This window comes from Podarcis liolepis (genome assembly GCF_965112155.1).
Source record: "Podarcis liolepis genome assembly, chromosome: 7".
Classification (NCBI taxonomy): Eukaryota; Metazoa; Chordata; class Lepidosauria; order Squamata; family Lacertidae; genus Podarcis; species Podarcis liolepis.
Genome location: NC_139561.1, coordinates 74,251,732 through 74,278,961, shown reverse-complemented (window position 1 = coordinate 74,278,961; position 27,230 = coordinate 74,251,732). Strand labels below are relative to the sequence as shown.

Sequence of the window (27,230 nt, the reverse complement as noted above, 5' to 3'; positions counted from 1 at the left end):
CCCAACTGGTGTTGTCTGCTCTGCATGATAGGCAGAAGCTCAATAGGTGCAGCTTCCCCACCACAGGGAAAAGCAGCAATGTCGAGAGGAAAGTGGTCTGGATTTCTGCTGCTGTTGCTTGAGGCATTGGGGCACTGCCAGAAGAGTCTTTGCTTTCCACTGTGACAGTGAAGGGGGTCAAGGTACAGAAGGCATGGCTTTCATGTAAGATTAAGCCTCAACACCCTCTGTTCATCAAAGGCGCACATGCACACATGCATGCGCACACACACTCCTGCATTTCTTGACTTCATAAAGCACATTCAGCTCCAGTCACTCAGGGAACAGACAAAGGAGAGTAGCAGCGAGAGCACAGCCATTTTATTGGTACGCCATAATCAGCCATGGCTCCAAGCCTATAGGGGGCAGCAGAGGGATCTTTGCAAAGATTTGAGTACATCCTGTCTTGACACGGGTGGATGAGGAGGGGGCTCTCTTGAGCAGCAGGTGGTCTCATCTAGTGAAAAGAGACAGAAACATTTGTACTGAAAAGCAGATCCCTACTCCTGCCCGTCTTAGCAACTTGCTATTTTTTTCTTAACAGCCTCTGCCACATCTCCACCCACACATTATTAAGGGAACATTGTGACAGCTTGGAAGATTAAAGCACAAGCCTAGAATGAGCATGTCACCAGCAGAGGCAGCTTCCAGTATCCTTGTCCATAAAGAACAGGGCATGTGCGTAGGGATCTTTTAAAAAAAATGTAATACAGTGCCGGATTTATGTATAAGCTAAACAAGCTATAGCTTAGGGCCCCACTCTCTTGGGGACCCCCCAAAAAAGTAAAGGGAAAAAAACCTGGATGTACATTTCCAAAATATAAGATAAAAAAACCAATAAAATAAAATCTACACACAGCAACAGTGTTTTGTGTTGTGTAGGCTCCTATGATGTAAGTAATGGGCCCCGCCTGCTAGCCTGCTCCCTAAAATGTCACTGGTTTTCTCATTTCTATATATAGGGTGCCTACATTCTGCTATTTATAATTATTAGTAGTTTGCATCATATATTTACACCTATTATTGTTTCATGTTATAGCAAGTTTCTAGAGACTAGATTATGAGTCTTTGTAAACTGAGTTTCTAAAGGAACTTTTGTTATTGCCAAATGCCAGTGTGTTTGCATTATTAAGTTTGTTATGAATAAAAAAATCATTTTAAGTTAGAGCATAATAATTATTTCACTGTTAACATACTTCTTAATTGTATTTCACTATTACAATGCTTCTTCTTAATTGTATTTCAGTTCAACAATTACTTTGATAAATTTTGTTATGTGCAAATGGCTTTAGATACCTATTAGGTCCACAAATTACCATATAGCATATATTCAACAACAACAAAAAACAGCGACAATTTGTTGACAAAGGACAACTGGACATATAAAGGGCCCCATTACCTTCAGTAGCTTAGGGTCTCATCAAACCTGAATCTGGCCCTGATGTAATATAAGTATTATTAAAACAATCCAAACAGAAACCACCCCTCTCAAAGGACAGGGGTCTGCTGGCACTTACTCCAAGCATTTGCTCTTCTCCGTTGTGTCTCCAATCACAATCTCATCCACTTGGAACACCCATCGCCCTGTAAACTGCACGTTGGTGGTTTGTGTGATATTGAGGACACTGGGGGTGCGTGATGCTGGGATGTTGTAAAAGTTTTTCTTGTCTCCACTGTCAAATCCAGCCTAGGGAGTGAAGAAAGGAGAAAAGCAATGTAGTGTCCAGCCCCAAAGCATAGGAAACATTCTCCTCAGTCTAGATCCCTTTCTGCATATTCATGTATGTGTGGAAATGTTTGGTTGACTTTAACTCCTAGTAAATTCACAAAAATGTATAAAACATGGACTTTAACTGCTAGTAAATTCGCAAAAATGTATAAAACATTGCTGGAAATGTAAGGAAAAAGAAAGCACCTTTTATCATATGTGGTGGATTTGTAAGGTAGCAAAAGGATTTTGGGAAATGGTATATAATGAGTTGGAAAAAAATATTTAAAATAACCTTTGTTAAAAAAGCCTGAAGCCTTCCTTTTAGGAATTCTAGGTGCTGAAAGCCCAAAGGAGCAGAAAAGGCTATTTATGTATGTGGCCATGGCTGTGAGGATGTTACTGGCCCAGAGATGGAAAGAAGATAAAGATCCTACCAGAGAAGAATGGTAGATGAAGTTAATGGACTATGCTGAAATGGCTAAAATGACTGGAAGAGTCAGAAATCAGGAAGACGAAAAATTCAATAAGAAATTGGGAAAATTTATAACTTATCTTAAAGACCATTGTAAACAGTTAAAGTCGTTAGTAGGATTGGAATATCACTTGTAGTTTAAGGTTGAATGCTGCACATAATGGAGAGGTAAAAGTTTTGGATTATCATAAAAGATGTGGGAGGAAAGGATTAATAATAGGACCCACCAAGGGGAGGAAGGAGGAAAGTACAAGAGATTCCTTGGAATCTTGTTTTTATGATTGATGTTTGATATATTTTTGTAAAATTTTAAGTTGAAAAACCAAATGTATATATATATCTTAAAATGTTGGGTTTACCCCCTGCCGTTGCCTTTTCCCCGCCTCATGGCTCAGACGTACTACCCGTATGCATAAGAATGTAAGGTTAGTGGCTCATCAAGTCCAGCAAAATGTTATCACACTGGCCAACCAGATGTCAAGAAGTGGAGGTAGAAAATAGCCATCAGGCTCAGGAGAGTTGCTGATGGCTTTGCTCTCCATCAGAGGCCAACTTGTGAAGGAGATTTGGAGGGGGCCGATGACGCATGCATGTGATGTCAGGATGTTGGGAAGAGCTAGGAGGTGGAGCCAAATGTGGCAGCAGTGCAGCCTCATTGGCCAGTGGCTCCTCCTCTCTGGTGCTCAGCCTCCTCCTCCTCTTCTGACTGCTGCCATTGGCTGGGGGCTGCTTCCCCCCTCCTTCTCCTCCTCCTCCTCTGCAGCAGGAGGAGAAGAGTCCCAACCAAAGAGGAGTGGCAGATATTAAATTAATGTATTATGCTGAAATGACAAAATTTACTGGAAGAATAGGAAACCACGGAGAAACAACTTTTAATAAAGAATGGGGAAGATTCATGGACTATCTGATAAACAACTAAGCTCATTAGCAGGATTAATCTAAAACAACTGTTAAATAATAATAATATATAATAATAATTTATTATTTATACCCCGCCCATCTGGCTGGGTTTCTCCAGCCACTCTAGACAGCTTCTAACAGAATATTAAAATACAATAATCTATTAAACATTAAAAGCTTCCCTAAACGGGGCTACCTTCACATGTCTTTAAAAAGTCTGAGGGCGTTCCACAGGGCGGGTGCCACTACCGAGAAGGCCCTCTGCCTGGCTCCCTGTAACTTGGCTTCTCATAGCGAGGGAACTACCAGAAGGCCCTTGGCACTGGACCTCAGTGTCCGGGCAGAACAATGGGGGTGGATATATTTGTTAAGGAAAACACAGGGAGTAACTAATAAATAGAATTAATTGGGAGGCGCAGTAATGAAAATTAAAGCATAAGAAACCACAGAAGGAGTGGGGAGGGAAGTCAAACAATGTGTTTTTTATTGGAAAACTTATTTAATTTGTATGATTGTTAACAATTTCAGAAATTGAAAAATAAAATTTATTTTAAAAAAGGAGAAGGAGGAGGAGACACGACTGGCCTCCCTCGCCCCCTGAATTTTTTTTAACAATTATTGGGAGGTCCTCAAAAGAGTGAGGATTAGACACTCTTTGAAAGCCATCAAAGCTGGTGGCCATCACTGCCTCAAACAGGGATAGAGAATCTGGAATGTCATGTTGAGCAGCTTGGAAGAAGTTACAGATAGGTAGCCGTGTTGGTCTGCCATAGTCAAAATAAAAAAATTCCTTCTAGTAGCACCTTAAAGACCAACTAAGTTAGTTCTTGGTATGAGCTTTCGTGTGCATGCACACGAAAGCTCATACCAAGAACTAACTTAGTTGGTCTTTAAGGTGCTACTAGAAGGATTTTTTTTATTTTAGCTTGGAAGAAGGGCAGGACATATCTGTAAATAAGAACCACCCAGGCTCCAGATCAGGGCAAATATCTGTGTGACGGCGGAATAACTGCAGCAGAATCTTCAAGAGTGGGTTTTTAGGTTTGTTTGTTTTTGCACTGGCAACTGAAAGCTGATTTAGCCATAGCCAGATGTGATTGTGTGGTTGCTGTGAAATAGCCCTAAAGCACGTTATAGCCACAGGAATACGGAACTAGCTGCAGAATTCGGTTACTGAGAATTTCAGCTTTCATTTAGAAAACATAGAAACACCACAAGCAAACCCTCAACTTCCCTTATTGTTGGATGCCTGCTTCCTGAAATTATTCAAGCAAAGCTTTGCACATTTCAGAAGCTAGAAGCATTAATGAATCAGATTTCCAGCGATCAGAGGTCAGAAATGCCATGCCCTTGTTCCTTGTTCCTCCTTCGAGTTGCAGAAGCAGAATAAATGAAAAAGCAAAACCTTCAGAATAAATTCATGGATAAGATAAAGGTAAAGGGACCCCTGACCATTAGGTCCAGTTGTGACCGACTCTGGGGTTGCAGCACTCATCTCGCTTTATTGGCCAAGGGAGCCGGTGTACAGCTTCCGGGTCATGTGGCCAGCATGACTAAGCTGCTTCTGGAGATCCAGAGCAGTGCATGGAAACGCCATTTACCTTCCTGCTGGAGTGGTACCTATTTATCAACTTACACTTTGACGTGCTTTCAAACTGCTAGGTTGGCAGGAGCAGGGACCGAGCAACCGGAGCTCACCCTGTTGCAAGGATTTGAACTGCCGACCTTGTGATCGGCAAGTCCTAGGCTCCATGGTTTAACTCACAACGCCACCCGTGTCCCATTCATTGATAAGAGGAGCATGCAATTTCCCTCATTCTGCGTAATTAAATTTGGGTTGTGGAATCCAAGTTCATTGTCACCGCATTTGGTGTGCAAAATAGTTATTGGACTTAGCACAGGAAAAGTAAAGCCCTGGCAGTAGAGACCCCTCCCTGCCCAAAAAAACCCATCACAATGAAAATCCAGGACCCGCCCCCCAGATATCAGCAGTTAGTGCTGGGCCAAACTTTGCCATAACTGCTGATATAACTGGAACAAAAATACAATAACACCCCCAATTTCTTTCCAGTTAGTGAGTTAATGGGCTGACATTCAGATAGTATTTTAAGACAGCCTTCCTTAACCTGGTGCCCTCCAGCTGCTTTTGGATCGCAACTCCCATCAACCCCAGGCCACATGGCCAGTGATCAGGGATGATGGGAGCTGCAGTCTAGTGGCATGCGGAGGACACCAAGTTGGCGGAAAGCTGCTGTAGGTTATGCATTGCACCTTACAGTACAATTTCAACTTTCATGAAATCACTCTGGATGGAAATATTGATCTGTTGGACTGTTCACATGGCAGTTTAACTCTGTACATGGATAGCCTGCTGTTTCTGATTTCAGCAAGGCAGCTTATACCCATCATCTGCAGGTGGTTTCTCCCATCTGATCGCTTACAAAGCCAGGCCTGCTTAAGAGCAGAATCGGCTCAGATGCATACGAAGCATATCTGGATATCATGGCGAAGCATCCTTTGCAGAGAGTTGGGTCCCTTCCAACTCTACAATTCTATGATTCTAAAGTTAAACGCTAAGGGCTTAGCCACACCTCCGTTTACTCCACTTCTGAATTGGAACAAATGGCAGGTTTCCCATGGATTGGTGTTTGTTCTGATTTAGTGCTAAATACAGGGGGGGGGGGGTTGGGGGGAGGGGAAGCTTTGGGGCAAAGGCACTACCACTTGGACGCATGCCTAGAAAATGTGAGATAAGCAGAAAACAGCTCAGACCCATGCTTCCTAGGCATGGGAGAAGCAGGAATGCGGATGAGCTCTTAATCTGTCTATTAAGAAAAAGTGGGGGGGGGACTGTCCCCCCCATTAATACTTAAGGGTTGTATCCAAGTCAAAGTCACTTGGCTGTATACTTGTTCCCCTGGCAAAATATTCTGCAGCAGTGGGAAGTTGTTGCACAAGAGAACACAGAAGCAAGTTGCTGGTAGTTTTATTGAGCAACAAGTTCTCACTAACGCAACTGTTTCACTGGAGTTCTCCCTTGTGTTGCGGAGTCCTCCATTGCACAGAATGAAAACTTGCCCACCTGCTTGTGGAGACAGAGAACATTGGACACAACCCATAATGAGTATCCCAAACACCTTTTCTCACAAAACAAATGCGGTTTTGTTTTGTTTTAATCTCAATTTAAAACATATACAGTGGTACCTCGGGCTACAGACGTTTCAGGTTACAGACTCCGCTAACCCAGAAATAGCACCTCGGGTTAAGAACTTTGCTTCAGGATGAGAAGAGAAATTGTGTAGCGGCAGCAGGAGCCCCCATTAGCTAAAGTGGTGCTTCAGGTTAAAAACAGTTTCAGGTTAAGAACGGACCTCCGGAACCAATTAAGTTCTTAACCCGAGGTACCACTGTATTTTGATACTTTTGGTTTTGGCCAAAAGCTCTGGAGAAACATGAAACCCAAAGGATGTTCTGACCCACATGTTGGTCTGGGAGGTCAGAGACCAGGTCAGTTTCATATCGGAATCTGCAAAGGTCAGATTCCCTCAGTGTTCCTATTCAGATCAATTACCTGTGCAGGGGTTCCCCCAAGGCCTGTCCTGGGATGCCCACCACTTGCTATCCCGGTTGTCCACTGGATGTCGGCATAATTCAAAATGATGAAAGCGATTTCGTTATTGGTGGTCAAGACAGCCTGGAAAGTGTTGGTCTGCAGCAGAAAGAAAAGAGACATGGGACTGTGGAGCTACGGACAGCACAAAGAGATGCAGCGCTGTCTCTGGGGCACACAAAGTAGGAGGGCTACATGGGGAAGTCTTCTTCATCAAGAGTGATGGGGAAATCATCTACCGGTAGATTAGGGACAGAGGAACCTGCGGTTTTCCAGATGTTGCCGCCCCATTGACCACACTGGTTGTAGATGATGGTGGCTGGAGTCCAACAACAGGTTCCCCATCCGTTCCTCTTGTTACCACATTTTCACATTGCATATTAAGGGTTAGGGCAGGGAAGGAACCTCAGACCCGGGGACTGAACGTTACAAACCTCTGACTTTTGTGTGGCTGTGTCATGGACTGGCTGGATGCAGAGGAATGGTGGGAGGCACCAGATGGGAAACCCCCCAGGCGAAAAGGGTCAGAGGGATGGTGGTGGGACAATGCTGAGTGGTCAGGGAGAGTAGAGGCATTTTTGGCAAGTGTTGCCCTTGTAAGTTTCATCTGCTGAAAGTCCCTTTTCTGCGCCACTCAGGGCGCTATCATCTCCTGCAGCTGGCTACTATAGGTCAGGGAGAGGCCTACCTTTTTTGAAGCACTTCCAAAGTAGGCGACACGGTCCCAGGTAGCAACCAAGGCCCAGACAGCCGTGAAAGACATCTCTGGGAAGTACTGGTTGATGTCTGCGGTACAGCGGCTAAGCACTGCAGAGTCCTGAGTCTGTCTCCAGAGGACATCCCCGCCTCTAGTATTGTCAACATCCCCCCAATAGGGGGCGACAAAGGGTGACCCTAAATCCAGCGGGAAAGGGTCGGGTGTGTACTGTGAGACATTCACACCAAAGGAGACCACCCCGTTGTTGTTGACCTGAAGAAAGGAGAGAGATGCAGGTGTGAATGACAGCAGGTAGGTAGACAGAGAGATATAGGGTTGGCGTAATAGGAGCCAACTCCTAGAAGCTGAGGTCCCTTCAGCCCCCCATTAAAATATTTGAGGGGCTTAGGTAAAGGTAAAGGTACCCCTGCCAGTGTGGGCCAGTCATGTCCGACTCTAGGGTTGTACGCCCATCTCACTTAAGAGGCCGAGGGCCAGCGCTGTCCGGAGACACTTCCAGGTCATGTGGCCAGCGTGACGAAGCTGCTCTGGTGAGCCAGCACCAGCGCAGCACACGGAAACACCGTTTACCTTCCCGCTATAAAGCGGTACCTATTTATCTACTTGCACTTAGGGGTGCTTTCGAACTGCTAGGTGGGCAGGAGTTGGGACCGAAAGACGGGAGCTCACCCCGCCGCGGGGATTCGAACCGCCGACCATACGATCGGCAAGTCCTGGGCACTGAGGTTTTACCCACAGCGCCACCCGTGTCCCCCAAAGTTGATGGACATTGCCATTCAAATGGTGTGTGTGTGTATGTGACATCATGTGATTTATCATGCAGGATGGGGCTTACTCCCCCCCCCCAAATATTTTATTCAAGTTGGCACCCCTTGTTGGTGTGATTGAACACCTGCCAACACTGACCTCAGAAATGAGGAGAATCAGTAGGTGGCAACAGTGATGGTGAGGAGGTAGAACCTTGCCGAAAGTTCCTTGAAACCTGGAACCATCAATGGATGGATGCACAGATGGACAACTAGATTAGATAGCAAGACTGAAGATGGGCCAGTACAAGGCAGCCTGCTAGATCTCAATGACAGGTGAGCAGAGTTCTGTACCACCTGCCCTTCTAGTCAAGAAACATGTAGACTGGGGCTTTGGCCAGGCATTACGTACGTAGAGTGAGCTGTACTTTTTGCCATAGAAGCTGAAGGGCACTGCAGTGATGATCTTTGTAGATGTCCCATCATCTGACTTGGGGTTCTTTGTGTCACCCTGTGCAGTCCCATAAGGGTACATCAATGATTCTAGAGGAGAAGGGAGCATCTTGTTAGAGCCCAAGCCAGCAACTCATTTTACAGAAGGCCCCTTGGGGAGGAGGGAGGGCTATGTGTTTGGCCAGCCTCTGCTCCCTCTATCTGGGTCTGAGGCTGCATAAAGCGCACAAACATCTCCCAAAGGATCTTGGGAACTATGGTTTGTTAAGGGTGCTGGGAACTAGCCCTGCAAGGGAGTGAACTGCTGTTCCCAGGATTCTTGGGGGGAAACCATGTGCTTTAACATACGGCATGTATACAACCTGAATGTGCCCTTTATACATCTCCCCCAGGATCAGGAAGCCTGCAAAATTCTCCTTCAAACCTTCCCACTGAACATGGGAATTGGGGGTGGAATTGGTGGGGGTGGAGGTCTTAAGGTGCCTGGAATCCTCCACCACACATTCTTGCAATGTTTGGTGGAGTAATGCCTGAATGTTTTATAAGTGCACTGCCGTTCATTTGTTCAAGGCAATTCCTCAGCCCAAATTCAGGCTCACGAGTCAAGTGGATCTTACCATTGGAGGCATCGGCTGGAGAGGTCAGGGTTAAACCTAAAGAGCAGCAAGAGAGAAACCATCAGATCTGTTTTATGTTTACAGGCATACACAGGGACAGAAAAGAGTTTTTTATGCAGATTCCAGAAGTGTTCCATTGAGTTTCAAATCGAGATTTGATCTAGGGTGTCTTAGTTGACCACAAACTAAGTCAACAGGGTGATGCGGCAGCAAGAGAGAGAGAGAGAGAGAGAGAGAGAGCCCCAATGCTATCTAGATTGTACTGTGCGTCTGCTGGTGCATTTCCACCACCCTGACCTTTCTGCCTCCCTGTTCCTCCTCTTCCTCTCTCTGCTGGTAAACAGTAGCAATAAGATTGATGCCCCCACTACTGAATATGCTATCTCATCCAAAGCTTGCCAGAAGACAACGCAGCCATCTAGCCACACGTATACCTTGTAACAAATCAGTGAAGCCCAAGCTACCATGGCTGGCAAGAGAACATTTTCAGTGTACTTCGCAACTGTGGGACATATGATTCAGATACCTAAAACATTGCCTCACCCCTTATATACCCAAATTGGCCTCTGTACTTTGCAGGAGAGGGCCTTTGCAAATATTATCTGGCCAGGAAGCCCATTCCATAATAGTTAGGAATTGGTCTTTAGTGCAGTTTCACCTACCTATTGGAACTCCCATCAGATACTGTTGTTAATTATCTTTTCGACCCTTTCCCAGCCAGCAAGATTTTTCAATGGCTATTTCTACCCTGTCTTAATTTTGTGGTAAGAATGTACCTGTACATTCTTACCACGGTTTTGAAATAGTGTTTATATATATATATATATTATTGATGATTTTTTGTGGTTAAACCTTTTGGGGATGTTGTATTGGAAGGGATAGCTCAGTCCGTACAGCATGAGACTGTTAATCTCGGGATTGTAAATCTGAGCCCCACATTGGGCAAAAAGAGTCCTGCGTTGCAGGGAGCTGGTGACCCTCGCAGTCCCTTCCAATGGTTCAATTCTATGATTTTATAAAATGAAACGATAAGAAGAGCCCCATCCTTCACAGGGTTTGAAGAAGACCTACCTTTATCAAATGATTTGATCTGAGACACAAAACTAGATGGGCTCGTCAGCAGGATCACGCCAGAGTGCCGAAAGTCCAGCACCTTGGATCAATCCTGCTGATGAGCACAACATGCCTTTCCATCTGGCACTGGTGCTCTGGGGTCATGGAGAAAGTCAGCAGTCAGGAAGGCTGACAGACATTGAGAAGGCCCAGCCCCTTGCCCAGAGATTTTAAGGAGGCTAAAGACACCTTGGACCCCTGCGGGTGGGGCAAGTAAAGAGGCAGATAGGAAAGAACAACCAGGAGACTTGAAATGTGTTCCCAATAGTTCCATGAAAAGCAGGGTTTGTATTCAAGTCCTTTTAAGTCTGGCTCCAATTGCAAGGCCAACTTGGGATTGGTTCCACACTCGGGAGCTTCTGATCAGAGCTCTGGAGTGGAGATGATCCCTGCCAGCTTCTAGACCCACTGGGTGGTTGCAGTGGCGTAGCGTGGGTTGTCAGCACCCGTGGCAAGGCAAGTAATTTGCGCCCCCTAACCCGTGGATTTGTGCCCCCTAACCCTAACCCCCAGATGTTGTGCCCGGTGCGGCCGGCCCCCCCCTGCACCCCCCACGCTACGCCACTGGGTGGTTGAGCCCCACTGGGATCAACTGCTCCACCACACTGCAAAGGAAGAAATGTCTCACTGGACATTTTGGTGACCTTAGGTGTCTGTCATGCATTCCACCTGTCAAAGTGTCCCACCAGGAGCGGGGGAGCTAAGAAATTGGCCCACCGGGCTGAAAAAGTCCCTCACAACTTGGTTTCTGTACTCCTGATTTTGTACAATATCCCCACCCCTCCCCCAGCCACTTCCACAATTGCTGCATTTCCTTTTTGTAAAATTGTTCTTCTAAAAATACATTGATAGTTATAAGTCACCTTGTCTATTTTTAACTGAAAAGTACGGCAGAAACGTTGAATGAAACAACAAACTTTTAAAACTCCTCCATGCATTGTGAAGGTAGCTGTAGTAGACTCCTGCCAGGTCAAGTCAACCCAAAATTGAACCTACTTTTACAATAAGTTAAGATGAGGTTTGATCTGCCATTCACGGAGAAAACAGCCCAAAGCAAAGAGCTGGCTTCTGAGTCTCCTACTTACCCACCGCCAGCAGAAGGAAAACAGATATAGTTTCCATCCTGGCTGCTTCTTTGCCCTGGAACTGCAGTGTCTTAAGCGTATTTCAGGTGCCTTCTATGCCTCCTCCAGCCAAGAAAGGATGTGTGGGGTGGATCTACACCTGATATTTATCTTGACCCTGCCTTCCACACCTAGCTTGACAAAAAGAGAACAAACAGTTCTCATAAGGAAAGGGGACCTTAATCAAATAGCAGGCCGTTTCAACAGTCTAATCCCATTGAATTTCTTTGCACAACTTGTTTTTTGGTGAGAAATGGGCCAACACCACAAAAGGCACAATAGTCTCCTGGGTGGAGTCGGAATGGGGGGTGGGGGTGGGATACGTCCACAATTGTGTGCATAGGCAAACAAACCTAGCACCAATAATGTTCTAGGTGCTGCTCAGTGTGGCAAAATGATGCAGAGCAATTGAGCATCCAGTTTATTTTTGATGGGCAGAATAATGATGGGTGATGAGGTAGTGTTTGGAACAGGGATGCCACACAGACTTACATCCCACCCCAGCTAAGTTTGGAGGCTCAACATATGGGTTATTTGAATGTGTTTTCTCAATTCTCTGACTTCCTCTACACTAATCTGCCCTAAACCACAGGTTTAGCGGGTGGTGCTGTGGTCCAAACCACTGAGCCTCTTGGGCTTGCTGAACACAAGGTCAGCGATTCAAATCCCCATGACAGGGTGAGCTCCTGCTGCTCCGTCCCAGTGCCTGCCAACCTAGCAGTTCGAAAGCACGCCAGTGCAAGTAGATAAATAGGTTCAGCTGTGGCGGGAAGGTAAACGGTGTTTCTGTGTGTTCTGATTTCCGTCACTGTTCCATTGTGCCAGACGCAGTTTAGTCATGCTGGCCTCATGACCCAGAAATCTGTCTGTGGACAAACACCGGCTTCCTCGGCCTGAAAGCGAGATGAGCACCACAGCCCCATAGTTGCCTTTGACTGGACTTAACTGTCCAGGGGTCCTTTACCTTTTTTTACCTAAACCATAGTGAAACCATACTCTCAAACATTTCTCCGATGAAGATAGGGATATCCTATTCCACACCAGGAAGCTTCTCCTGAGTTTGATCTCACTGCACACATACATGTCATATAAATGTCACCTTGAGCCAATGACAACACTCCACGTGTTTCCTAAAAGATTGCTGGCCGCTGAAGCATTGCAATTAGAGAATTTAAAGTGGATTGGTGACGTTTTCCTTCAAAATGATTGGAAGGGCTTTCTGTGCCAGCTTCACTATTTCCTTCATTCATTGCAAGTACCGTATTTTTCGCCCTATAAGGCACACTTTTTCCCCTCCAAAAATGAAGGGGAAATGTGGGTGCGTCTTATGGGGCGAATGCAGGCTTTCGCTGAAGCCTGGAGAGTGAGGGGGGTCGGTACGCACCGACCCCTCTCGCTCTCCAGGCTTCAGGAAGCTATCCGCTAGCTGTGGGAGACCCAGCTCTCCCAGGGCTAGCGGAGAGCTTGCCTGCACCCAGAAGCTTGGGGCGCGCTGAGCTCCGCACGCCCCAAGCTTCGGGATTAGCGCAGCTGTCCGCAAGCCCTGGGAGAGCCGCGCGGCTCTCCCAGGGCTAGCGGACTGCTTGCCGGCACCCAGAAGCTTGGGGCGCGCTGAGCTCCGCACGCCCCAAGCTTCAGGATTAGCGCAACTGTCCGCTAGCCCTGGGAGAGGCGCCCGGCTCTCCCACGCTAGCGGAGACCTTGCCGGCACCCAGAAGCTTGGGGTGTGCTGAGCTCCGCACGCCCCAAGCTTCGGGATTAGCGCAGCGCACCTGGGGGGGGGGGAAAAATAAATTTTTTTCCCTTTATTTCCCCCCAAAAAAACTAAGTGCGTCTTATGGGCCGGTGCGTCTTATGGGGCGAAAAATACGGTATTTTATTTTCAGTAAAATCAGGACTCCAATTTGCACCTCCACATACCACTTTTAATTGTTCTCCAAAACATGGAGGGGAGGAAAAAGGAAAAAAAAAACAGACATTCCGGGATGAAATCAGAAACCAGGACAACTTCTGTAATTCTGGGACTGTCCCTGGAGAATAGGGACACTTGGAAGGGTATTGGTGAAACGTGAAAGCCACGGTACCTCATTCACATGCCAGAACATCTCCCAAATACTGGAGCAAAAGCAGATGACAACATCACTCCTGCTTGGAAAAAAGTCACGGACCTTTTTTCTTCTGCTCCTGTAGCACTGCAATGGAGTCAACACCCAAATGCAAAATGACCCTAAATTTACTAAAACAAAACAAAACCAAAAACCAAAAAAACCCCCATGCAAATTTGTGAAACAGCTAGCAGGTTTGGTAATGCAAAGAGTTTTATCTTTATTTATCATCAGCCTAGATCTTTACATTTGAGGATCCTGTCTAGTCGTTTCTATCATCTGGATCTGTTTGCCAGGAAAGCAAATTTGCCTGCTTTCTTTTCAAAAGAAAGAAAAATGAAGCTTGTTTGATCATGTCATCGCATGTGCTGACACATTCTTAGTCATCAGTGAAGTTTTTGTCCTCATGTCTCACCTGACACCTGGACTTCAATCCCCAGCTTGTTCTTCGGTTAGCCCTTAATGCAAATCCAATTGAACACCATGAAAATCAGTGGACCTTATCTCAGCTGAGCCTCAAAACCTTTATGCTAATATTAACCAACATTTCCCTAATTCTTGCAGGGTGATAGATGTGCCTTTATCCCCCAAATGCCATGATGTCTCCTTGCCCGAGTCATAGGAGGTTTTGCATGCAGAGAGTCCAGTAAATGACATCACCAGGTTAGGCTGAGGAAGGTTCCTGTCAAAAACCCCACAGAGCTGCTACCAGTTGTGATGGAAAAGTTTGTTTTTGCTGGGCAGGTTGGTTCACCAAGTGTTTTTGAAATATACAGTGGTACCTTGGGTTACATACGCTTCAGGTTACAGACTCCGCTAACCCAGAAATAGTGCTTCAGGTTAAGAACTTTGCTTCAGGATGAGAACACAAATCGTGCTCCGGCAGCACGGCGGCAGCAGGAGGCCCCATTAGCTAAAGTGGTGCTTCAGGTTAAGAACAGTTTCAGGTTACTTATGGACCTCCGGAACGAATTAAGTACTTAACCTGAGGTACCACTGTACTCGGAGTCGAGAGTGGATTTCATGCTCTTTATTCAGCTCATAGTGGTGAGGAGGAATGAATGTTCCCCCAAAATATCTGCTTTATATACATTATTTACACAATGGGCTGCACGTGATTGGCTAATTCTGGGATTCTCCTGTAGGCCAATCAGGTTGTGGATTCACTTCCCCCTGGAGCTGGACTGGGTGGCTCCTGTGGACCAATCATACAGCTGCATTGTTCTAGGACCAATCAGACTGCTGCATTCTGAATCCTATTGTTCTAGGACCAATCAGACGGCTTCATTTTGGATCCTATTTTTCTAGGACCAATCAGATTGCTGCATTTTGGATCCTATTCAACTCAGTACATAACACCTTTCTTTTTCTTTTTCCTTGCCAGCAAATCGTTAACAAATGGCAGCATATGATTGAGCGGGGTTCCAGGAGGGGGAGTTGAAAAGGAGAGGATTTTGAGAGACAGTTTTGTAGGTTGGGAGATACATAGAGTTGGTTCTGGGTAGAAGCATCCACTCTGAGGAATATATCACAAGCTAGAGAAAGGAGCCTCTGAGCTTAGTGTGAAGGACAGTGTGTGGTGTCCTATTAGGGTAATTAGGCCAGGAATTAACTGGGAGGCTGAGCATGAGCCAGGAGAAGTAGAAGCTGGAAAGATACAATCTACTTAGGTCTCATTCCAGTCAAGAGGGGAGAGATTCTTCTACAAAAAGAGAAGACTCCCAAACCAGTGATCCCTTGGGTCTCTTACTTGGAGTACCTCAGGAGTAGGTTTGTCTAAGGGGTGTGTAACTGACAGGAAGTAACACCTTGTTTAAGAACCAAAGTATTAAGTGGCAACAGCTGTGCAACAACCGAGAAAGCGCTGAAGTGAAATAACATTATAATCTGAAGTATCCTATGTTTTGCCCACTTGTGTCATAAACTTCCTTTGTTAAATAAAATATTTATTGTTTATTTGATCACATCCTGCCTGAGACTCCAAATTGTTAAGTTTCCTCTCACACAAGTCCCCCACAAGATAATCTGGGGTACCTTGTGGGAATTCGTGGAATTGGTGTTCTGTGAGGTGGGTGCACTATATTTAAGTGAGGGGGGGCCCCAAGGGTGCCAGGGGAGAAAGTGCCATTGCACCAGTCAGTAGTAAAACCTGTAATTTCTCCACGGACCACTTGAAAATTGCAGAGTGCCTTGACAAACCTGCGTGTTGCAGCAATTGTGGCACACTCTGCTTGATGCTGTATGATCTTTAATGGTGTTTCTCTTTCTTCTTTTATTTCTTATGCTGCATTTTACTGTATTTGCAATTTGAAAACCACATCCTTCAAATTGTAGGTGTACTTCATAGACATGCTTGCACCATATGCACCACTATATATCAGGAACTGGGAAGGATGAATAGGTCCATTTTACAGAATCATAGAATTGTAGAGTTGGAAGGGATACCAAGGTTCATCTAGACCAACCCTCTGCAATGCAGGAACCTAAAATGAATCATTCACGACAGGTGGCCATCTAACCTCTGCTTAAAAACCTCCAAGGAAGCAGAGTCCACAACATCCCAAGGGAAATGGTTCCACTGCCAAACAGCTTCTTGTAACTTGAAGCCACTGGTTCAAGTCCTACCCTCCAGAGAAGGAGAAAACAAGCTTGTTCCCTCTTCCATGTGACAGTCTTTGAGATATTTGAAGATGGCTATCATATCTCCTCTCAGTCTCCTCTTTTCCAGGCTAAACATACCCAGCTCCTTCAAGTGCTCCTCATAAGGCTTGGTTTCCAGACCCCTGGTCATCTTGGTTGCCCTCTTCTGCACATGTTCCAGCTTGTCAACAGCCTTCTTAAATTGTGGTGCCCAGAACTGGACACAGTATTCCAGGTGTGGTCTGACTAAGGCAGAATAGAGTGGTACTATTACTTCCCTTGATCTGGACACTATACTTCTGTTGATGCAGCCTAGAATAGCATTAGCTTGTTTTGCTGCTTCATCACACTGTTGACTCATGTGAAGCTTGTGGTCCACTAAGACCCCTAGATCCTTTCACATGAACTGCCAGTAAGCCAGGTGTCCCCTCCTCTTATATTTGTGCAGTAGAGTTCCAGAAAAGTTGATCTTATAGGTCCTGTTTTGAGCAAAATCTCAAAATTGTCCCTATCTATAACCAGTGAAGGGACGCGGGTGGCACTGTGGGTTAAACCACAGAGCCTAGGACTTGCCGATCAGAAGGTCAGCGGTTCGAATCCCCACGACGGGATGAGCTCCCGTTGCTTGGTCCCTGCTCCTGCCAACCTAGCAGTTTGAAAGCACGTCAAAGTGCAAGTAGATAAATAGTTACCGCTCCGGCAGGAAGGTAAACGGCATTTCCGTGTGCTGCTCTGATTTGCCAGAAGCGGCTTAGTCATGCTGGCCACATGACCTGGAAGCTGTACGCCGGCTCCCTCGGCCAATAAAGCGAGATGAACACTGCAACCCCAGAGTTGGTTATGACTGGACTTAATGGTCAGGGGTCCCTTTACCCTTTACCTTTATAACCAGTGAAGGGGAAGGAATTTGTTTCAGTTTGCATTCAAAGGTGCATCTACCAGATTTCAATTTTTATATACCTTATGGCACTATTCCAGCAAGTCTCTCCTCTCTCCCGGCTGCTCCAAATCCATTTTTTTTCATGTACTAAGGGACTTCGGGCCTACAGGAATGTTAACAAAACAGACAAAATAAAAGTGAAAAGAAGCACAAATCAGAAGAATTCTGCAGAAAGGCCAACTGCCTTTGGACTGCAGAACCACAGGGAGACACACTCTGCCCTCTGCAAGTGACCAGGGCAGCAGGGGCCACTGGAGACCCAGGAGTACAGCTGCAAATAAAACATTTTAAATGTGTTTGTAAAGTGCATTATACAAATGTGACACTAGATGGCGATGGTGAGCTATTGCAAATTCAATATACAGTGGCACCTCGGGTTACATACTTAATTCGTTCCGGAGGTCCGTTCTTAATCTGAAACTGTTCTTAACCTGAAGCACCACTTTAGCTAATGGGGCGCCTTCTGCCGCCGCGCTGCCGGAGCAAGATTTCTGTTCTAATCCTGAAGCAAAGTTCTTAACCCGAGGTAATATTTCTGGGTTAGCGGTGTCTGTAACCTGAAGCGTATGTAACCTGAAGCGTATGTAATCCGAGGTACCACTGTATTTTTCAAAACTTTTTTTAAAAAAACCATTTTCGCAATGTTTTTTATATGTGACTAGATTCCACCTGGGAGTCAGTTATAGGAGTCAACTTCAAGGGACTCAGTCCTTTTTGACCCAAATTGACTGTGCCACCCCCCCCCCGCAGCCTTCTCCTCTGCCAGTGCTGCATGGGAGCGCAGGTAAGACTCCCGATCAGCCATCCACCTCCCTCTCTCTTGGGGTGCCCCCACTCGTCTCCTCCCCTCTAGTGGCCTTGGCCTGGATCTGAAACCCTGCAAGCCTCACACCAAGGAGGGGACTTGGCTGCCGCCACCTGCTGGCATCTGGGCAGGAAGAGGAGGGTCAGTGTTGGGCTGGGCTTGCCATCATCCAAGACCCCTGGACCAGCCCCTTAGCACTGAACCCAGCCCAGGAAGCATCACCTCCTGTGCCCAGACCCCAACTGCTTGGGTCTCAGAAACACCAGATGAGGGAGGAAAGTGATGCAGCCTCTGCCGGGCTGGGGGCCCTCTGGCTTCGCTCTCTCCATCTGTACTTCCAGCGACCTTCTGGCTGGTGTGGTGGGATGGCAGCTCCCCCCCCCCAATATTTAACTCAAATTGGTGCTACTGGAATCAATATACCTCAGCTCCTAGGGAGAACATGCCAAAGGAGAGACTAAGATGTCCCGATCCATAGTTGGCTGGGAGTCATGAGAAACCATACGGAAGAAAGCTGGGATATAAATTTAAAATGTCTTTTTAAAAGGAACAGCTGCAGGGACCTTCTCTCTCTCCCTCCCTCCCTCCTTCCTTCCCTTCATCTCCCTCCCTCTCTCTGTCTCTGTCTCTGTCTCTCTCCCCCCCCCCCCAGTTCTGCTCTCGTTACCAGAAAACAAAGCTTGACGGAAGAAGAGAAAGTGCACGCTAGTCCAGGGATGGGAACTCCTGACCTCTCTATCTAGTCATTTTGAATTCTGTCCAGACTCCTCCCTTCCCCAGACATGCTCTGTCCATCCTTGAGTTCCTTGGCCTTCATGGAATGTATCCTCAAATTATGATAAAGCCTCTTGCTTGCCCTGGCAGAGGATGGAGTGAAGTTAAGTGTGTGACGGGGGAGAGAAAGCTCTGGCTTGTTCCTGGCTGGAATGTAGCCCACTCCTCAAAGGGAAAAAGTCCCATTCCTTGCTTCACCCACTTTGCCTCTAGCCACACCCCTGGGACTACTGGCAAGTGTTTCCCCCCTCAGTTTTTCATGTGGATCATGTGACCCCCCCTCCCAATGCTCTAGTCTCTGCCCACAGCCAGAAGGCAAGCAAGACCTCCAGTATCAGAAGATGAGCCTAGTGGCCATAAGGGGATATAAATGACTCCTTATAACATCACCACTTTGTCAAGCTTATCTCTTCATCTTTCCCACCTGCTTCCTTTTCCTCCTGTGATTTCTGCGTTAACTTCTAAGCCTTTGTTCAGTCGGGTTGTCATGCTTGCCTCTTGCAGCAAAACCAACAGAGAGTTGGTACCTAATCTGCAAGTCTGGAAACAATACGCAAACTTAAACACAGCTATCTTTCAAGATATGAAACAGGGAAACATTTTTTGGGGGGATGCAGTTCTCCAAACAAAGAAAGCATATGCAAATGAGTATCTTGACTGGTGACCCCTATCTCTGCCAAGCCGTGCATGGGATTCCAGGGGTCTTGGCCCTCATCCAGGGACTGTGCTCCTTTAGAGAAATGAAGATGTGGTGGAGGCTGTCGTACCTTTAAGAAATAGGATTTATTCACGTAGTCACACCTGAGTTTAGATGGAGGAAGTCCAGATCTTACAGCATGGTTTCTCAAGAGGGGTTTGTTCCCCACAGCAGTGCAGCACTGGAGTCCAAGGCATCTCTACCAGACAATCTTCAGCCAGCCTGCCCAAAATGGATCTCAGTCATTGCTCTTAACTCTTTTTCTTCCCAGCACACCTTCCAAATGACCTTCTTTTTCATACCACCTCACACCCAGTTACCCTGACAACCTTCTAAACCCCCTATCTCTGCTCACACCTCAGGGCAAGGGGGGCGCGGGAGGACAGTTCTTTTGTATTGCCAATGGCCCTCAATGGCCCTATATTGTTTCTCAATGGCCAGGTCGGGGTTTTTTGTTTGTTTGTTTTTTTTGCATAGGCTAGCCCAGGAATTCCTGCTTTCATTTCTCTCTTCTCATCCCAAATAATCAAAATCCTACCATTTATTAATTTCTAGGGTTTAGGGCACCCCTGCAAACTTATAACAGTATATTAGGGGAAAGTGCACATAAAAATGCCTACATCCCTATTATATTAGGAAAACTTAGGCCAGATTGCAAAAAAGAAATAAAAGGGGGGGGCGGAAATTTTTTTTTTAAAAAAATTGTCAACAAATGCTGACAAATTTTGGTGAGGACTTAGACTGAGAAATAAGAAAAACAAAAACCAACCTATTCCTCTACCCCTAGTGGCACCTTAAAGACTAACAAAGTTATCATGGTGTAAGCTTTCAACGACTGCAGCGCATTTAGTCAGATGCATGAAGCACAATCCTGAGTTGCAAAACAAGCGCACATATACAGAATGTGCATGGGATGGTCAGAAGGAGATGAACTGCTGAAAAGTACAGATAGTGGTTATTACAGGAGTCTTCCTAAAAAGAAATGAAAAAACGGAAACTGTTACCATGAAATTGGAAGGGGGGTGAGAGACCTCCCCCCCCCCACGAGCCTTGTCTCTCTACACTATGAGGCAAAGGCAAAGAGCCTCCGCTGCACATTACCAAATGTAGCAATTCACTGATAAATATGTCTATGTACTGGCTCAATGCGAAAACTTTAGAAATTCATAAGAAATCTGAAGGTATCTGAAGAAGTGTGCATGCACACGAAAGCTTATACCCAGAACAAACTTAGTTGGTCTCCAAGGTGCTACTGGACATTTATTTTTATTTTTATAAGAAATCACATTGTTGTGTCAATCATCTCAGTTCCAATGGCATTTAGGACCCAGGGAAGTGAGGTATAAGGGGAGGGGTGAGTGATCCCACCATAATCCCTGAGATGTACAGTCACTTTGGCAGGGCCTTCCTAAGGAGTCATGTCTGGTGATATCCTGCCCCAAGAGTGTCAGACAGACAACCATCTCAATCACAATGCCTACCCACCCCATAGTGGGATGAAGCCAGGACAAGATAAAGGGGTGTATTTGACTTGACTCAGAGAACAGGGAACTGTAAATGATTTCCTTTGTGCAGTGGTACCTTGGAAGTTGAACGGAATCCGTTCCAGAAGTCCTTTTGACTTCCAAAACATTTGGAAACCAATGCTCCTGCAGCCAATTGGAAGCCACAGAAGCTGCTTCGGACGTTCAGGTTCCAAATAAAGTCTGCAAACTGGAACAGTCACTTCTGGGTTTGCGACGTTCGGGAGCCAAAATGTTTGACTCATAAGGCGTTTGAGATCCAAGGTACAACTGTACTGTGATGGAGTACATGTGAAAGACTATATTTGAGTGACAGGGGTATGCCTGGATCTCAGGTTCTACCTGAGACCACAGCTGTTCTGTGACATATCTATGATGTCTTGATGATGCTTTGGGAAACGTATTATGGAACTCCTTATGGAAACGTGGCCACCAGGGACAGGGGTGGCACTGTGGGTTAAAGCACAGAGTCTAGGACTTGCTGATCAGAAGGTCGGCGGTTTGAATCCCCATGACAGGGTGAGCTCCCATTGCTCGGTCCCTGCTCCTGCCAACCTAGCAGTTTGAAAGCACATCAAAGTGCAAGTAGATAAATAGGTACCGCTCCAGCAGGAAGGTAAATGGTGTTTCCGTGCACTGCTCTTGTTCACCAGAACATGCTGGCCACATGACCCGGAAGCTGTACTCCGGCTCCCTCGGCCAATAAAGCGAGATGAGCACCGCAACCCCAGAGTCAGTCACGACTGGACCTAATGGTCAGGGGTTCCTTTACCTTTACCTATGGAAATGTGGCAGTCCTCCTCTTTAACTGCACTCAGGAGAGCTGCCAAGACATTTTTGTATTTGTCCAGGCTTCTGGAAGATACTTTAGTGAATGTTTTGCACTATGAACTGCCCTTTGCAGTACGGCACAGCAAGGATGGAGGAACATCCTCAGCCTGAGAGCTGTGTTTTCTCATGGGCAATGTTCTGGGTGTGTGTGGGCAATGGATGCAACTTTTAATGCAGAAGTCCAGCCACGCAAGAGTTGGAGGCGTCAATATGCGCAGCCATCCATGTAGGTAAGAGGCACTATTACAACGGACACGTTCCAGCCAAGCAAAAGAGATAGAGGCAGATAAAGCACAATCAGTGAGGGAAGTGACTTGGGGAGAGTCTCGAGAGCCAAAATGAGAGGCCTAGAAGGCTGCAAGGCTTCTCACCCTTGCATTGGCCAGTGTGGCGGTGTGGTTAGAGTGTTGGGTTAGAACCTGGGAGTCCAGGGTTCAAATCCCCACTTAGCCATGAAGCTCCCTGGGTGACCCTGGGCCAGTCTCTGCCTCTCAGCCTAACCTACCTCACAGGGTTGCTGTGGGGATCAAATGAAGAGGGGGAGAACTATGTACGCCATATTGAGCTCCTTGGAGAAAAAGCTGAGATGGAAATGCAAGAAATAAACAAACTGGAATGCACTGACCAGGATGCAAGTTTAACGCATTCAAAACCACACTACTTGCTTTTATGTAGTTTAATTATTGTTATGTGCCTTGGGGAGAGTCAGGCTGGGATACAAATTTAAATAATCATGCAAGAATTAAACTTGATTTGAACTAACCATCCAGAACTTTGGCTTCAGGGCCCTGGTCTCTTCCTAAGAAATGGCAAAGGTTCCTGATAACGCAGTTCAGTCCTCTGAACTGGATATAGCACGTCCCCCAAACCACACCACACTTCTGAAGGTGTTGCACAATGCCAAAAACTGAATCAGCCCTTTTGCATGAGAGATATGGTCCCCTAAGACTGCTCCAGAGACTTGCACAAACTCTGATTTTGCAAGAGGCCAACGGAATCTGAAACATTTACTTGAACTACACAATGCCCTATGGTTCACCCTGTTGTTAAGTACCATATGAAAACGTGCAAATTCACATTCTGTATTGCTTTCATCTGCAACCTCCAGTCCTGCACTGTCCTGCATTGTGGATGCTAATGAGAAGGTCAGACTCCAATTTTGAAAAATTAAGGATGATTAACATAATATTTAGTTGCACAGCAGAGCTCTGAAGCAACAGTGGAAGAGGATTGATGGCCATCTCAGTCTTTCAGTCTGTCTCCCTCCTCCTCACATCTCCAGCAAATGCTAGGTCCATATGCACAGGCAAAGACAAAGTAGGGACCACAATCAAAGCAGGTGCCAGAAAATAGTTTAGTAACGTAGGAAGCTGCCTTATACCCAGTCAGGCCATTAGTCCATCTGGCTCAGTATTGCTCACACAGATAGGGAGAAGCTCGTGTCAGGCAGGGTGTCTCTTTCCACCCTACATAGTGATATCATGAACGGAACCTGGGACTTTCTGCATGCTAAGCATGTGCTGTGCCGTGGAGAAGCACAACCGCAATCCATTGCAACACACTCCTGAAACGGACACCACAGTTCCCCAAAATTGAACCACAGGTCGAAATGAACCACAGCTGCCTAAAATTGCTTCATCTCCATAATGTACAGTTCCCTAAAACCATGCCAGTCCTTTTCAAGCAATGGATTGAGCAACCCCCGATGTTGCAAAGAACTGAAATCAGAGGTGTTTTCCAATGCACACTGTGTCCTAGGGACTTGTGCCTATGCAAATCCCACCTCTCAATCTGCAGTAAAATGGCACGACTCTTTTATTGACATGTGCACAAATCTGGGGGTGGGGCATGAATATATTGTCCTCCAGATCTTGTGGATGACAAGGCCTGTCGTGCCTTACAATTGACCATGCTGGCTGGGGCCAGGGAGCGTTGTAGTTCAACAGATACCAAGGGGAGCTAGAAATTCCCCATTGGAACTTCCAAGTGGAGCCCATTGCTGCACAGTGCAACTGATGCCCTGCTTTCATCAGGAATCTATGCTGCCACAGCTTGACTTCAAGCCAGGACTGCAAAGGCAGAATTCGGAGTGCAGCTGGAGTCCGCACCTGATGCTTCCTTTGAAGTCGACTCACCTGATATCAAGGCTTCAGGAGACCCTATCCCTCTCACGGTGGGATGCCAAGAAGCAGAATAACAAGAAGAGTTCTTGCCGTGTAGTTTATTCAATATTCACAGAGAGAGAGAGATGAAGGAATGCTGTCTCTCTTAGATAATGGCGTTGCTCCAAGTAAAGTCCTACCCCCTCCATCCCTCCTATTCTACATCACCCCTGCACTGGCTGATCTGTGCTTTCTGCCTCTGAGTTTTCTGTTCTGTTACTCTCAAGTCACGCCTTGTTCTGGGGGGGGGGGGGGCGTCAGGAATGCTTTCAAGAGACACTGAGTCTGTTAGCTGTCTCTCCTCTGGTGCTTCTTCTTCCTGCTGCTCTCCCAATATTTCCCAGCTCCTCCCCTCTGCAGCCTCTGAACTATGCCCTTCTGCAGACCACTGTTCTAAATCTATACTGTCCTCCTCTTCTTGGGAAGGTGCAGGAAGGGGGGGCAGTTCCCACCATTCCTCCTAAGTCCATCCCTTGACACCTGACACTATATGCATGGCATTGACAAATGGGTGACCCCATGCATAGCTAACAGAGGGTGAGCACAAGCGAAGCTAACTGCTCCGGCACCTGGAGTGGTGCACATGCTGTGCACCCGGGGGTGGGGCTATCCATCTGTGGGGGAGGGGCTAATGACACTTGGGGCAGGCCACACCCACTTCACCCCCTTCCTCTGCTGATGAGGGTGGGCCAGTCTCCCATCAACTTGAGAGCAGGGTGGGAAAGTTCATTCCTGCAGTGTTGAATACCCTGTGTGCCAGTGTGGTGTAGTGGTTAAGAGCAGTGGACTCGTAATCTGGTGAACCAGGTTCGATTCCCCGCTCCTTCATATGCAGCTGCTGGGTGACCTTGGGCTAGTCACACTTCTCTGAAGTCTCTCAGCCTCACTCACCTCACAGAGTGTTTGTTGTGGGGGAGGAAGGGAAAAGGAGAATGTTAGCCGCTTTGAGACTCCTTAGGGTAGTGATAAAGCGGGATATCAAGTCCAAACTCTTCTTCTTCTTCTTCTACCCTGTCCAGCAGCTGTTGTGCAGAGGCATCAAGGCCAATAGGTGGGGCATTCAGGGGTGGGGCATTGCGGAGGAAGGAGTCTCTAGTGGCATCAGGCAGGAAAAAGGAGCGGTCAGGCGGAAGAGAGCACCCTGCCTCCCATATCTAAAGCATCCACCGCCACCCGCCTCAACCCACCTCCAGAGAAGACACAGCTGACCTCTTGTGGTTTCTCCTTTCTTCCTAACTTCTCCTTCCTGCCTTATGAGAGTCCCAGATCACTCTGGGTACCCAGCCTGACCTACAGTGCTCCAGGGCTGTCTCAGTCTGAGTTGGCCAACACTCAGATCACCCCAAACCTGCCTGATTTGGTTTGGGCCTTGGGCAATTCCGACGCACAGCTCTAACGGTTTGTCAGACGTATGGTCCCCCAGCCCATCAAATGTACTGTGGAGAGCAGGAGGTTCAGTCCTGCTGGGTGCTGCTATGCCAGTGCATTCCCATCTGCCTGTGATGGAATGTGGCACTCAGGATGAAAAAGAGTTCTGTGCCCCTATATTAAGGTCATGCCCCCCGAAAAAGGATACACCATAACCCCCCTTTTCCGCGCCTGACCCCACACACATTTGTACTCATGGTGGGGAAAGGGAAACACTACAATTCCTGAGAAACTCCTGCTCCTTCTATTTGCCAAGGGGAAAACAAAAGCTTTCCTATTAAGCAGCTGGGGAAATCCCCCACCAAGGACCACTTAAAGATTTGTACTCTAATCTCAACAACTGCTTTGTTGCACAAGAATTCCCCTTTGTTATTTTTCACCTCCAAAGTTCCTGCTTGCCCTTCATAAGAGCCCCTCTTCCATTTCCCACCCTCCCAGTCAAATCCCCACATTCCTATGTTCGAGAGATCTCAGTTGAGGTCCACTTCGCACCTCTTGAGCAATAGCTCCTTTCTACGGACTCTGGATCAAACCTGAAGGAGGCTGGTAAAAAAATGTTTTTTCTTGGTTTCCATTAAGCTCCTCTCCCTCTCCCTCTTCTGTCTTTATTATTTCCCCACTGTTTTTTTGGTTTTTTTACACCATCTGCACGATCCATTTAAAGCATGCCCAGTGCACCTTTAAAAAACTTATTTTCCCCAGAGAATCTTAGGAATTGTAGTTTGCCAAGTGTGCTTGATATTGTAGCTTTGCGTTGCTTCTGAATGCTCAACATGTCTTTTATTGCCTATACTGGCAATATGACATGCATTCAGGTACTTGAAATTCTAACCTGGTGCCTTGTTGCTCATTTGCTGTCCAGGAAATCTGAATTTTGCCCCAAAATTTTGCATAGATGAGATCACGTGTTAAGTGTACAATACAGTGGTACCTCGGGTTCCATACGCTTCAGGTTACATAGGTTTCAGGTTACAGACTCTGCTAACCCAGAAATAGTACCTCGGGTTAATAACTTTGCTTCAGGATGAGAACAGAAATCGTGCTCCGGCGGCGCAGCAGCAGCAGGACGCCCCATTAGCTAAAGTGGTGCTTCAGGTTAAGAACAGTTTCAGGTTAAGAACGGACCTCCAGAGCGAATTAAGTTCTTAACCCTAGGTACCACTGTATAGGACAGGACACAGCCCATGGCCAGAGATTATGTGAGTTATAGTTGCAAACATCTGGAGTTGGAGAAAGCCAGTGAAAGGTGACCTCAGGATTGTTTAGCCACCAGTGGGCACTTCAGTGACTCCCATGCATGCATAGTGTGAGGGTGCAAAACAATGGCTAGTGCCTTATGACAGACTTGCTATGGGTGCTGTAGGAGGGTTGGATCCAGATTAAGAGGAACGGTAATCATTTAGAGGTAGAGCAGCTGATTTCCATGACAAAGGACCCAAGTTCAGTCCCCAGCAGCTTCAGGTAGGCCTGTCTTGGTGTAAGGCAGCTTCCTGGTTCACCAAAAGTTGAACTCAGTTCCCACTGTAATTGATATGGTAAGTGAGTCATGACATAAGCCCCATATGTTGCAACGGGAACAAAGCTCAATGAACTTAGTGTGGATCTAGCCTGGAGCATTTACCAGTGTTGCTATGATCTCTCTTTTTTCAGGTGGCATTGTTTAGTTTCCTGTTTTGCAGATGGAAGTGTGCAGGTTGACCACACACACACACACACACACACACACACACACACAGGGTTGGCCCTTACAAGAGAGAGATGCAGGTGGTGCTGAGGTCTAAACCACTGAGCCTCTTGGGCTTGCCGATCAGAAGGTCGGTGG

General features: G+C 46.6%; 1 protein-coding gene across 1 annotated transcript; it reads right to left on the bottom strand.

Moving 5' to 3' along the window:
- Nucleotides 1-344: 344 nt before the first annotated feature.
- LOC310710972 (sushi, nidogen and EGF-like domain-containing protein 1) lies at nt 345-11,617 on the bottom strand. The gene is made up of 7 exons (XM_083512370.1): nt 11,465-11,617; nt 9,267-9,302; nt 8,609-8,739; nt 7,421-7,702; nt 6,694-6,831; nt 1,557-1,726; nt 345-496 (listed from the first exon to the last, which is right to left on the bottom strand). Exons 1-7 carry the CDS (start codon nt 11,499-11,501, stop codon nt 493-495), a joined length of 798 nt encoding a protein of 265 aa, XP_083368496.1. The 5' UTR covers nt 11,502-11,617; the 3' UTR covers nt 345-492.
- Nucleotides 11,618-27,230: the final 15,613 nt, after the last annotated feature.

What these genes read in the sequence shown, in the direction of transcription:
- LOC310710972 (XM_083512370.1), bottom strand. Translation starts at nt 11,501, where the DNA reads ATGGAAACTATATCTGTTTTCCTTCTGCTGGCGGTGG. An exon ending in TTTCCTTCTGCTGGCGGTGG is followed by an intron (nt 9,303 to 11,464) that starts GTAAGTAGGAGA and finishes GCTGCTCTTTAG; the next exon opens with GTTTAACCCTGACCTCTCCA. An exon ending in AAAAGTACAGCTCACTCTAC is followed by an intron (nt 7,703 to 8,608) that starts GTACGTAATGCC and finishes TCCTTTCTTCAG; the next exon opens with GTCAACAACAACGGGGTGGT.